Source organism: Taudactylus pleione, unplaced genomic scaffold, assembly GCF_031769625.1.
Source record: "Taudactylus pleione unplaced genomic scaffold, aTauple2 ptg000041l, whole genome shotgun sequence".
NCBI classification, from domain to species: Eukaryota; Metazoa; Chordata; class Amphibia; order Anura; family Myobatrachidae; genus Taudactylus; species Taudactylus pleione.
In genome coordinates, this window is record NW_028284443.1 from 57880615 (window position 1) to 57894978 (window position 14364).

Sequence of the window (14364 nt, forward strand, 5' to 3'; positions counted from 1 at the left end):
GTATTTGTTTATGGAGTATTTTTCTTTTCCCCAGCTTGATTACTGTGCAAGTTTAAGAAATCTTGATGCGATCACAGATCGACCAAACTACAAATTCTTGCAGGTTTGGTAACAACAATGTCAAATTTATTAAATGTCAACAAGGTTTGTCATAGCAAGTAATCAGATTCTCTGATCAGTTTTATTTTTTCCATGTTTTCATAGTTGTCTAAAATCTACTGTAGATTTTCTAATTAGAATGATCTGACTTTTGGCAGAAAAATATTTAACTAGTTAGGTTACTGGGAACGGGATGGAAATACCGTCGACTGTTCAGCCCAATCCCGAGTGTGAGAGCCCGACAGGAGGAGATCCCGACGCCGGCTGGTAAGTATCCTAACCCTAACCCTCCCTTGGTGGTCCCTAACCCTAAAACTCCCGGGGTGGTTCCCCTGGGGGTGCCTAAACCCAACCCCCCCCCCCTTTCAGCACCCTAAAACTAACTCTCCCAGGGGGGTGCCTAACCCTAAACTCCCCCCAGTGGCGCTTAACCCCCTGCGGGGGTGCCTAAACCAAGTATCCAAGTCTGTCAATCACTTGGTTTTAGAAGCAATTCCCCTAGCCTAACGTTCTGCGGAGGAGTTGGAGATATCTTGGTAGCCTTCTTTAGCTAAATTTGAACATGTCCGCTAGTTGATGTGTGTACTGATATTTTAATGTAATATAATATGTATACAGGTTGAGTCTCCCATATCCAAAATGCTTGGGAGGAGGGGTATTTGGGATATCGGAATATTCTGTATTTTGGAATAATTGCATACCATATTGAAATGTCTTAGGAATAGGGCCCAAATCTAAACAGAGAATGCATTTATGTTTTATGTACACCTTATATACATAGCTTGAAGGTAATTTTATACTATATTTTCAATAATTTTGTGACTCAAACAAAGTTTGTGTAAATACATTAAATTAATTTATGTTTCATATGCACCTTATACACACAGCCTATAGGTCATTTTATACTTTAGTTTTAACAATTTTGTGCCTTAAACAAAGTTTGTGTACATTGAACCATCAAAAAGCAAAGGTTTGATTATCTCAGTCATGCTAAAAATATTTTGTATTTGGATATGGGAGACTCAACCTGTAATGGCTCTTTGCTGATTTGCTTAGGTTGTTTCCATATTCTCAGAAAGATAATAATATGAAATGTTGTACTTCAGCTCAAAATAATCACTAGTTTCCATGTCTGTTCTCTCCCTTGTCCCTTCTCCCTCCCTCTCCCTCCCTCTCCCTCTCCCTTGTCCCTTCTCCCTCCCTCTCCCTTCTCCCTCCCTCTCCCTTCTCCCTCCCTCTCTCTCCCTCCCTCTCCCTCCCTCTCCCTCCCTCCCTCTCCCTTGTCCCTTCTCCCTCCCTCTCCCTTCTCCCTCCCTCTCCCTCCCTCTCCCTTGTCCCTTCTCCCTCCCTCTCCCTTCTCCCTCTCCCTCCCTCCCTCTCCCTCCCTCCCTCTCCCTCCCTCTCCCTTCTCCCTCCCTCTCCCTCCCTCTCCCTCCCTCCCTCTCCCTTGTCCCTTCTCCCTCCCCCTCCCTCTCCCTCCCTCTCCCTCCCTCTCCCTCCCTCTCCCTCCCTCCCTCTCCCTTGTCCCTTCTCCCTCCCTCTCCCTTCTCCCTCCCTCCCTCTCCCTCCCTCTCCCTCCCTCTCCCTCCCTCCCTCTCCCTCCCTCCCTCTCCCTCCCTCCCTCTCCCTCCCTCCCTCTCCCTCCCTCCCTCTCCCTCCCTCCCTCTCCCTCCCTCTCCCTTCTCCCTCCCTCTCCCTCCCTCCCTCTCCCTTGTCCCTTCTCCCTCCCCCTCCCTCTCCCTCCCTCTCCCTCCCTCTCCCTCCCTCTCCCTCCCTCCCTCTCCCTTGTCCCTTCTCCCTCCCTCTCCCTTCTCTCTCCCTCCCTCTCCCTCCCTCCACTGTGAACATTTAAGTTCATAACCAAACAGTAATTCTCATGACTTCAGTAAAAATGAGCTATGAAATCAATGTGTACTTTTATATTCGTTCCTTAATCAGTACAACATTGCCTACATGTTTCCATTATGTATGGTAATTAAGCTGTTAAAATAGACTGGTGTCTTCTAATGTTGTTGTTATTTGTACCCTAGGGTGATATCTGCGACTCGCACTTTATAAAACAGCTCTTTGAAACAGAAAACGTAGATGTGGTTTTGCACTTTGCGGCACAAACTCATGTAGGTGAGCATGGTTACTGTATTTGTACTATTCTTTATTTCTTTACAGATACAAACATACCTAGTTTTTGACATTGTACTATAATATTTCTTATGGAGAGAGAGTTTTGCTATCTACTATACTTGTTTCTTTTTCACTTATACTGGGCATACATTATACAAATACCTGGACGATCCGCCAGATATCAGTGGATTGACACCATATATCCTGGGTTTTTGCACCACCGATCGCTAATTATTGGTTGGCCGGAAATGCAGAATCATCCATCATGTCCAATAGATCTGAAAATTGGTTGGCGGCATCTGGCACAATCTGACAGCCATGATATCTAGCTGTCTGTCAGTCTGACAGGCATTTTATCTGACTGTGTATGCCCAGCATAAGGAGTAATCTTATAAAAGCCTTGGGAAATTCTAATCAATCTACTTTGTTGAGCTCCTTCTTCCACTTACTATGATCAGTTGAACGTAAAACACATGTAATTTCAAATACAGTCATAGGATTAGATCAGTTACACTGGTTTGTGACTTTTGTTCATTATTTTTTATTTAAATTTGCTAAAAACTTGCCACCTGTCTGATAACCATAAAAGCCATAACAAATATATAACCATCCAGGCAAAATGTTTTGGAAAAAATGTCTCCACTAAAGCTGTGAGGCCAAATGCAAACATCTGACATGTGTAGTGATATGATATTGTTCATGTCTACCACCAGCTACTGTTATCTATTCCCCTGAAGGCAGAATAATTGATCTTTTGTTAATCTTTATTATGTCTTTTCCTACAGCCTAAATAATGTCTTCTTACAGAACCCTCCACTTATATCTCCTAGAATTATCTACCTTCCTGGCCCTATTCCAACATACTAATTGTCATAGAGACGTTCACACCATCTGTCTCTTTTACCTGTAAGACTTCTGTCATGGAATACCTTACCTACCACAACATACCAGCCGCAAAATGTTTACCCGCTCTTTGAAAGCCCACCTATTTCATACTGATGTCCAAGGGCCTGATTCAGCAAGGAACGCAGTTGCTAACACGCATGCAATCGGCTGATTGTTACGTACTGCGCATGCAGTGCGCGTGCTCAAACCAGGCACTGTGATCAGGACTGCGATCACAACGCCTACGCAGACCCATCACAGAGTGATTGACAGAAAGTGCAGTTTGTGGGTGGTGACGGGGGGATGGTCGGCCGAACCTAGGCGTGCCAGTGCGTTTGAAAGCCGTTGTATGGGCGTTCATATATTATCCACTGCGATACCTTACGCGGCCTGAGACCTCATAGCGTGTGCTGAAGTTAGCAATTCCTGAGTGAGGACTGGCCTTAACTTTGCGTATGGGTCCGATGGTACTCGAATGTACCGATGTTTTCGCAGTCTTGCTAGCCATTATGGATGTGCGTGTAGGTGAAGTGGGCGTCCTTATGTAGTGCTGCGATCGCTATGGATTAGCATACTTACTCAATTGAATATCCATGCGTATGCTATATTGCGATCTGTAGTGAATCAGGCCCCCAGTCACCAGTAAACATCTTAAATGAATCTAAGTATTCTGAAAAAAACTTGCAGTAGTCACACAGTAAGCTTTGCTTTCTGCATGTTTTTGCTTTTTACCTTCTCTGTATTTTTTTTTCTCATTTCAAAGTGTGTGAGATGTGAAATATTTGGTTTCTTATGACTCTTTCTGTAGATCTCTCCTTTTTGGAGTCCTTTAAATTTGCCTATGTAAACACCTATGGAACACATGTTCTTCTTAACGCTGCTCATGAAGTTGGAGTAGAGAAATTTGTCTACATAAGTACAGATGAAGTATATGGCGGTAGCCTTGATGAGGTAATGGTACTTTCTGTATACCTGTTTTTATTACCGTGTGCCCTGTAATTCTATATATATTTCCATACATTATCCTCTTGCAGCTTCACACTCATGGAATACAAGACAAATGGTTTCCTCTCTTGTATGTGCAACCTATGGCAATAGTGCTCACTTTCTTCTGCCTCTCATCACTTTCTCCCGTGGCTGCTGCACAATATCTGTGCTTCTGTCTTCCATTTAATATATATTTATTTCATTATTTTATGAATGCTATTCTAGTGATCTCCATTGCCCATTGTAATCTGTAAATACATAAATAAAAGACAATATGACTCAACTTTTGACTCAAGGCTTTAAATGCTGCCCCAGAAACACTTTGGGAATCGCCACATTATCAGAAACTATATTCTACTGTAAATTCCCCTATACCCCCGAATAATTGAAAAACAAACAAGTCTGAATCTTGACCATATCATATTTAAGCATGTGGTTTAGGGCATGAGGCTTTTTACTTTGCTTTGAAGATTTGTTCTATAAAGGCAGCTATTTGATTTACACAAATAACACATTACAAGTCTGATGAAACATCAAAAGTATTTTAATGTAAATCTTACAGCTATACCTGGAAGTCTGTGCGATTTTATAGATTAGTTGGCCAGACCATACACAACATTAAAGAGAACTTCACTCAGGGCCTAGACCTCTGTGTGCAGTAGGTGCTAGACCATGATAACATAATATTTCTTTAAAAAGAAAGAATAAAGCACAGTTGGTCACATATGTAAAACTGTATTTACTGTTCAAATGCCAAAGTGGCTTATGTGCAGTCTTTTCAGATCATCTTCGTGCCTCGTGCCTCATGCCTGGTTTATATAAAAATGCCCCAAAGTGTTTTAAAAGGTCTGCAGTGAGGACCTGGCATAATTGCCTACTATACTTGTTGGGCATAATGGTCTTACAGATAATTTGTTTTGCTTAACGATTCCTCATTTTACATATTCTAAATGGTTAGAGGTCACATGGGTGTAAATAGTGTTTCTGAAAACTTGGAGTCCGTTATTCCCTGTACAGGAGTTATGCAGATTAATCTCTTTATTACAGAATATTGCGCCCAGTTTTCTGCACATTATTTCACTTCATTGGCATCTTTAAAAATTCATATTTCATTAGGAATTTGATGAAACATCACCAAATCGGCCAACAAACCCATATGCGTCGTCCAAGGCAGCTGCGGAAAGCTTTGTGCTGTCTTTCTGGGAAAGATACAAGGTAAGGAGGCAACGCGGCAGCCAAGGATATATTAGCACAGGGAGTCTTAGCTCTATTCAGTGGGGTACATGTGTAAATGGAGCATCCCACAGCCATATGTTGTGAAGTGTGAAATGATTATTTATCCTGCTGGATGTATTTCGGATGAAGACCGAAGTGTCCCACCTGCTCTGCAATGCACCAGCTGTCATTCATTTTTTTTTTCATGCGGAAATTGTTTACCAGGCGAAGCTTCAGTCTCTTATCTGTCCAGATTTTAAACTTAAATACATTGATGCCATTCAGCCTTTGAACAGCATGTGCAGTATTCTTTCCCTCATGAGAATTGTTGGGTTTAATTAATTTTCTTTTTCTCAACAAAAGTTTTTTATCTTTTTTTTTTTTTTTACATACTAGAAAAGTTGTCAAAGCAGTTTGCTTATGTGTTTACGCCAACCCGCATGTCAATGATGGTGCTACAAATATTTTATTGTATGGATCTGTGTGTATTTATTTTTCATCCATCTATCTCGCAAAGCTTTATATAATAATGGAGACCGTCTTTTGATTGGCTCTTGGACACAGGATCAGTAAATTGCCTTGATTAATGTCAGCGCTGTTTCCCAAATGTGTAAGTTGTATGTCTGCATTCTGGTGGCAATGGAAACACAGCAATACATGATGGGGTGGTCTTATTAAAGGGTTAACCGATCTAAGACTCTCCTGCACCCAACAAAAAAAGAGACTTTAAATAGTGATCTGAGGCATGTGCCATGCCTGCGCTAGCCTTAGATCACCAGTAGAAGTAGAGATGTGCGGGTTCGGTTTTTCTCGGATTTACTCGGTTCTTTTCGCCAAAATAATCGCAAATTCGGATTTATTTTATTGGCTATCCAAAACACGTGATAGCCGATAGCCAATAAAACGCAGTTTTTGAGATCCGAACATATCTGAGTAAAACCGAACCCGCACATCTCTAATTACAAGTGATCTTACGGGGGGGAATTAAGTCCTCTTTATATACTGCCAAAAGCTGTACTAGGCTATCTGAAATTTACCAGGGTAGACTATGAAATATAAGGTGACATAGGCACAGCTACTCAGCATGAATTGATTCTGCCCTTAAAGGTATAAATGCTCCGAATGTTTTATTGATCATTTTATATATACATACATGCCTACCTAGTGTCCCTTCTAGCACCCTGCACCTGCCACAACCACTGCAGTTTCTCTTTCCTGCCTGGGGTGTCGCTCTCTGCTCTGGTGCTTCTAGCATACCCAGCTGATGCAACAAACTGCTGAGTTACAGACCAGAGTGTGCTAGAAGCATAAGAGCAGAGAGCGACACCCCAGGCAGGAAAGAGGAACTGCACAGGTTCTGACAGGTGCAGGGTGCTAGAATGAACACTACCTACCTACATATGGAATTGTATTATTTATTTCTCCTATATTGTTTGTATAGCATTGTGTACGTTTTGACATGTTTGTGTGTCTATCTATATGGACCATGATGTCACATTTGGTTCATTATGTAGATGCTCACCGTAATTGTACTCCTCTTGTTCTCTCAAGTTTCCAGTTGTTATTACCAGAAGTAGCAATGTTTATGGACCACACCAATATCCTGAAAAAGTACGTATATTTGAAATCTGTACTAAAAGAATAATGTACAAAGTATATGCTGATTTGATTTCAGAAACTAATTATGAGAGCTGTTCTATTGGTCACTATGTAGAAAAGGAAAAGTTGCCGTGTTACATTGTGTAATTTTCAATGTGTGACTACAATCTGACCATCCTCACAAATCTGTTGAGCTAGGTAGCCAGTGTGCTTACTAAGGGACTGCTGGAACTATTGAAGAATCCTTTATTGCTGACAATGGATGCACATTTACCCTGGCTCCTTAAAAATAATCTGCTGGCTTCTGAATGATCATTTATGTTTAGCATGTATTCATTCTTCATCTCCTATTCTGCACCCAAGGTTATTAGCCAATCAGATCACTGCAAAGTTCATAGCAGCAAGATATGAGTATTCTGGTCTTGTGTGAGGTAGTGATCTGTTCTGTAACTATGTTGTTGAGGCTAAGGTTACTTTTGACATGGTCAGTGTCATACCTAAGGGAGGGAAATCAAGGCATTCATAAAGTCACAGGGGGGTATTCAATAAGTGATGATTGCTGGCGAGCATTTCTCAGGCACCTCACAACCACCAAGTTGGATTTGTGCTTATCTGTGCAGGTAATGCAAGTCATGCTGCAGTGTACAAATCATAAATGACAGTCACAAAAACACTAGAGTAACACCTGCTTTATTAGCTACAACCTCTAGCTTATCTAGCGCCAAGAGTGACCTGTGAAGAATCATTTACAAAATGTGTAGACCTGCAATGCTTCATATGTGGAAGTGCACTTACTTGTCTGCCTGGTGCATTTCTTGGTGCACGCCCAGTTTACGTTTCTTGGGATTGTTCCTGGAGGCTCACACTACCTCTTAGTTCTGCTGCTTTGTGGAAGAACCTACATAAGTGCATGATGGAAACGGTGGTAATATCTCCAAGTTCCACTTTACTATCACATTCAATTCAACACTAATGATTTTCTCCTAAAATACCCATATGTAAACGATTCCTCTCTACCACCGGGAGGTCCCTCCAAGACTGGCGGCTGCAGGAAATAAGCTCATTAGCGGATTGTAAATATGCCTGTTCATGTTATACACAGACCTACTTCTTAATGCTGGCTTGCTTTATTTTATATAATAGATCTGTCAACTATACTTTTTATAATATACAGATGTGTCCTCAATCGTCTTTGCTGGCGCGCAAGGTCCCATGAGACTCCACTAGCGTCGGTCGTCTTTTTTTTTTATTACTGAAATGCTTCTAGAATTTGCTAAAAGTCACAATGCACTGCGACTAGGATGCAGCAGGAGACTGCTGATTCATTTTATACGTGACACTTGTATATCTGTGTGTGACTAAAGGTGCGTACACAATAGACAATGTGCTCAATAAGATGCGATATTGTGAGCGATTTCCCTTGGACTCTCCCCGGCACTCCAGGACACGATGTGGTACTACAAAGTGTCCAATCTTACTAAAGATCGTGTAAAATATCATCTAGAGTGTACGCACTTTTAGTCACTTAATCAGCATTTGAAGTGCTATGATGCAACAGCCACAGCTCTTTTCCACACTAAAGGTGCATACACACGTAACGATTTTTTTAACGATTTGTTGTTAATGACGTCGTTATCGTTAAATCGTTCAGTTTATGACTTATAACGAACGATAATCACAAATGCGCACTCCCGTTTCTAGTTATCGTTCATCGTCCGTTTCAGACTGTCCAACATGACGATTTTCATTAAGGGAAGGAACATTGGCCCTCATTCAGAGCCGTACGCTCTGAGAAGAGCGCACGCTCTGAATGAGGGCCGGGCTCCATTTTCATGGCGCGTCCTCCTGGACGCTCGTATAGCTGTGGGTCACCACCCACAGGCTATACGAGCGTGCATTGTGATGGTCGCGATGGTAGAGACCATCGCGACCATCGAATTTGCGAGCCGGAGCCTGTGGTTGAGGTTTTCAACCGCAAGATCCAGAGTGATTTTGGCTCTATCAGAGCCAAAATCACTCCCACTGACATCACTAGTGATGTCAGTGGGCCGGCTTCTGACGGGAGGCGTTCCCGTGGGAACGCCCCCGTCAGGGAGGCACGCCCCCGGCACGCCCACCAAAGGGGGCGTGCTGTCAATCAACATTGACAGCACGCCCCCTTTGATCGGACACAACGAGCGAAGGACTTTCCTTCGCTCGTCGCGTCTGGCGCATGCGCACGACGGAGCTCCCTCCGTCGTGCGCATGCTCAGTCCATAACATCGACCCACTTGCGAGCGGACAGCCGCTCACGAGTGGGTCTGAATCAGGCCCATTATTCGTTCATCATTCATTACACTTCAAAAAATCGTTCACTTTTTCAAGGGAAAATCTGACAGAAAATCGTTGGTTACAAAATCGTTACGTGTGTACGCACCTTAAGTACTGTTTTCAGTCTCAGTTGCACACAAATGTCACATATCAAATAACAGTCTTCTGGTGAGTCCTAGTCGCATTGCGACTTAGACGCATTTCTCACATTACTAGGCATATCGCGCTGCATGGCGTATTGAGGCTAGATGAGAAAGGACACATCTGTATGCTTGGTCTTTGTCCAAGTGCATTATAATAATGCAGTTCTGTTAACACAATAGTCATTAAGTCATAATAGAGAAGTACTGTACCTGTGGTCATTCATTTTGCAATAAATTCACAAATTTTACAGGGAACCTTATTTGGAGTCTTGCTCATGCTGCAAAATCTGTTTTAATAGCAATATAAATATAATGAAAGGGGACATTCAGAATCATAAGTATCATGTGCTTATGTAGATAACTTGCCACTATTTGATCAATGACCTTCAGTTATTACAGGAAAAGGTCTCATGGAGCTAAAACTTTTTGTCTGAGAGCTATTGACTGCTATAGGTATTCTTTATTGCTTGTATTTAATCTTCAATGACATGCACTATGGAGATCATAAAACTGTGTGCCATCGTTTTTAAATACCATAGAGCTTCATTGTATTCCCTTTTCTTTGACAGAATGGTAGCAAGGACTGTACTAAAAATGTTATGTAGTACTGGTTGAGTCTCCCATATAAAAAAAGCTTGGGGCCAGGGGTATTTTGGATATCGGAATATTCTGTATTTTGGAATATTTACATAACATAATTAAATATCTTGGGAATTGGACCAAATTATAAACACAGAAAGCATATGTTTTATATAAACCTTCTTGCCTGGAGGTAATTTTATACAATAGTTTCAATAATTTTGTGTTTCAAACAAAGTTTGTGTACATACATGAATTTCATTTTTTGTTTCATATACACCTTATAGACACAGCCTGAAGGTAATTTTATACAATATTTTTAATAATTTTGTGCCTTAAACAAAGTTTGTGTACATTAAACCATCAAAAACCCAAAGTTTCATAATCTCAGTCAAGCTCAAAAAATTCTGTATTTCGGAATATTCCATCATTCGGAATATTTGGATATGGGAGACTCAACCTGTATGAGGCTCATTCAAGCAATTTGATGCTGTACTGTGATTTTGGTTGAAAAATTGTAACTTCCTACTTTAACCACTTGCCTGGCATGGTTGTAATTTTCTGACCACACCAGGCAGTTCTTTATCTGTACTGGACGTAAAATTTTGTCCAGTCAGATAAACATGAGGGCGGCTGCAGGAAGAGAATCTTCCCGCAGCTGCTGCTCTCAGAAGGACCTTCCGGTCCCTCTGCTTGCCTGCACCCTCTCCCCCGCTGTCTTCTGTGGTGCCGATCACTGCTGATCGGTCAGCAAAGCAGGACCCCGTACCCAGCGCCTGCAGAAGGAGCCTCTGGGGAAAAGCTAAGCTCCCCCTTCACGCCCCTGACATACCTGGTTCCTGTATCCGGTCTCAAATCGAACGTCGCAATGTTTCCAAAGGTGGTTCCGATGTTCAGTTATTTTAAAAAACATTTTTTTTATTTTTTTTTACAAATCTTTAAAAAAAAAAAAAAAAAAAACAATATATTATATATATTTTTATTTTATTTTTTTTATGAAACCATTTTGGATAAGTTAAAATGGATGTTCCTCACCTAATTCACTCATAAAAAAACCCGACAATTTTGTAGTTTTTGGAAAAATAGTCAGTTAAGTGGTTAAACCAAAAATGTATTTAACCACTTAACTTGAGAATATTTTTTTCAAAAACTGCTCAGAATTTTTTTTTTTTTTTTTTAAGATTGAATTAGGTCAAGAAGGTCTATTTAAAACTTATTCAACAGAATTTTATTAACATATAATGCTATACTGTAGTGATGGCCATCAACGTTTGTACCATTATTGGCTGATGGTTTTAAACCATCGCTAGAAAATCATAGATGTTTCAACAATCTTTAAAATCGATAGTAACAATGATCAGGACTGACTGGGGGAAAGAGGGACTACTATTTCGATGCAGAGAGAGGAGGCAGGCTGGCATTTCCCGGCAGCTGCTAGGAGCAGCGCTGGATACACAGGGGGCAGGGGAAGCGGCTCCATTTACTAGCTTTCCCTGGTGGCTGCTAGGAGCAGCACCGGGTGTACACAGTAGGCAGCTGCTCCACTTACTATCTTTTCCCGACGGCTGCGAGGAGCAGCGCCAAGTACACATAGGCAGCAGCTCCACGTACTAGCATTTCCCAGTAGCTGTGAGAATCCGCGCTAGGTTTACGCAGGGGGCAGTGGCTCTGCTTACTAGCTTTCCCTGGTGGCTGGGAGGAGCAGCACCGGGTGTACATAGGAGGCAGCTACTCCATTTATTACACTTCCCCAGTGGCTGCAAGGAGCAGTGCTGGGTACATAGGGAGAAGCGGCTTCATTTACTAAATTTCCCCGGCAGCTGCGAGGAAGAGGCATTATTTAATACAATTTACCAGCGGCTGCGAGGAGCAGCGCTGGGTGTACACAGTTGCAGCCGTTTGGTGGGGGTGGGACCGCCAGGCTGGCTGATCATTGTGACCAGACATGGGAAGGATCCGAAGGTGCAGAGGGGCTGAGAGGTCCCTCCGAGACTGGCGGCTGCAGGAAAATTCTCTTCCATCAGCCATCCACATGGCATTTATGACTGGTTGTATCAGATGCGACCATGTCAGGGAAAGTTCATCCAGTGTGGTTGCATTCGATGCAACCACGCCAGGTAAGTGGTTAAAAAGTGTATACATAGTAATAATGAGGGCACATGTCTCAAATTTTATATATATATATATATTATATATATATATATATATATATATATATATATATATACCACAGCTACAGTTGTCTCTGTATGAAGTTCGCAGCAGAAGACATTACAAAGCAATTGCCAAACGAGATAAGTTTTATTCTATAAGCTGATAAATAGAAAATCATGACATTATTCAGAGGTTAAATGCTAAGGACTTGTTGACAGCAGAGGAAAGGATTGGAGAACTGTTAAACCCTGTCAGTATTGTTACCATTTGTTAGGAGAACATTACATGAGGGGATTGGGGGGTGAATGACAGTTGCTGGTATTACTGACACTTCTTTATGGTAAATTTTCACTTAGCTCCCCATAATTCATTGAAATCCCTGGTCATAGCCCATCCTGCTCTCCATAAAACAGTCTGGCCTTTATCTATTGTATTATTTTCTCCAGAGCTTAGACCCTAATACTGAGGTGTGTTTCTAAATTGTAATTTTAATGCCATGATATAAGCATTATATGCACTGAGCATGATTAACATCCGTTTTTTCTTGTTGGTAATTTTAGCTTTATTGCATACTCACCATGTCATTACATATGTAAAACAGTAGGAAAAATGGAATTTTCTGATCTTAATTGCGCTTTGCCGATTTTACGGCCACCATCACTGCTTTAATCTCCATGGGTCTGTAAATAACCTACTGAAACTACACCTCTGTCATGCTTAAGTACTTACTAGGATAATAAATGCCTAATTAACGAGTTGTTGTACTTTGTTATATGAGAAATATATGATCATGTTAAAATATTACTAGACAATGGAGCTCATTCAGACCTGCTCGCTAAGATGTATACTCTCGCTGCTGCCGATGGTATACAGTGTGTATGCATTATACGCATACGCATGCGTATGCATCGCAGTGAGCATACACATATCTTTGCGAAAGTTCACAATGCATTTGCTCGCTGCGCATAGACAGCCCATCAGAGTGAGTGACAGGGGAAGCCGTCTGTAGGTGGTAACGGGCTGGCCATTAAAAACGGGAGAGTGGAGGTGCAAACACAGGTGTGCCTGAGCATCTCAACGGTGTTTTAGAGGTGTGTATAATTATAAGACAGCATCATAGGTCACGTCACCTGGCTTGTTTTTACACTGAAGTGCTTGTGGCAGGGTATGGTCAACCTCAAGCGTTGCAATAGTCCGATGTTACCCGATGTACCGATGGTTGCATACACTTTCTGGACATGACGTGCACAAGTGGGTGTCTTAAGACAGGCTGGTGGGTGTCTGCATACACTATGTGATCGCTCTCTAAGAAATACTAGGCGTGCTAATGCATTGCTGTGTGATAGCACTGCCTACACAATTTGCATACACACCGTGCGAGGTATCGCATCTAGCGAGCGGCTCTGAATGAGGCACAATATCCCTTTTGTATAACCAGTATATTTCTGTTATTGAGGTTTTCTCAGGATACAAACTTAATTGCCTCATACAAGCTTTGTATTAAAGGTAAACTATGTATTTTTGTAAATAAATAATACTTGTTGTTTTTTTTAGGTTATTCCAAAGTTTATTTCTTTGTTGCTGCATAACAGAAAATGGTAAGAATCTGTGATAAAATTAATTGTTTTTTTTTTATAAAAGATGTCCAGTTCTGTCCAATGCATGGCCACGAGTTTGCAATACAAAGTGCTACTTGCATTTACATTGGCTATTAATGCAGTGTTATCAAACTGGTGGTTTGTATACCCCAATATAGTGCGGCCACAGGAACCTGCATAAGGCAGAGTTTATCAGACCTAGTGTAATGTTGGCTACATATGCTGGTATAGGGAGGAGAGAAACACTGGGTTCCTGTGGTGGTTTATACTGGACGCATAATTCAACTGTCCACTTGGTCTACATGTGATCCCTGGAAAACAAGGTAAAACTACTTTTCATACATGTTTACCTTTTTTCCAGCACACATATAAGTGAATGAGTAACGTCAACATTTTCATGACATAAGTCACTATTACTAGCTGTGCATTCAGATGTGTTTTTATGCTTGTATAATGTACTACTCATAGGTATTTCAGGTTTTTGTTTGCTTGTTTTGTTAGGATCCCATTCAAGTGAATGGAGAGTCATTTTAGAAGCATATATGAATCATGGGCATGGCTACCGCCTACTGTATTATTGTGCTACTCCCCCTACCTAGAGCCCTGCGAAAATGGACCAATTACAGGCTGCATTGAAGAGATCATGACTTTTGATTGGTCCTCCCTCCTTTGCA

General features: G+C 41.5%; 1 protein-coding gene across 2 annotated transcripts in view; it reads left to right on the forward strand.

Annotated features, from left to right (window-relative positions):
• The window catches only part of TGDS (TDP-glucose 4,6-dehydratase), a 60373-nt gene that overhangs the window by 26809 nt on the left and 19200 nt on the right, over window positions 1–14364 (forward strand). For both annotated transcript variants that reach the window (XM_088459016.1, XM_088459020.1), the window contains exons 3-8: window positions 35–103; window positions 2130–2220; window positions 3914–4056; window positions 5209–5307; window positions 6859–6918; window positions 13647–13690. In XM_088459016.1, coding sequence (XP_088315142.1) covers window positions 35–103; window positions 2130–2220; window positions 3914–4056; window positions 5209–5307; window positions 6859–6918; window positions 13647–13690 — 506 coding nt within the window. The remainder of the gene's footprint in view (window positions 1–34; window positions 104–2129; window positions 2221–3913; window positions 4057–5208; window positions 5308–6858; window positions 6919–13646; window positions 13691–14364) is intronic.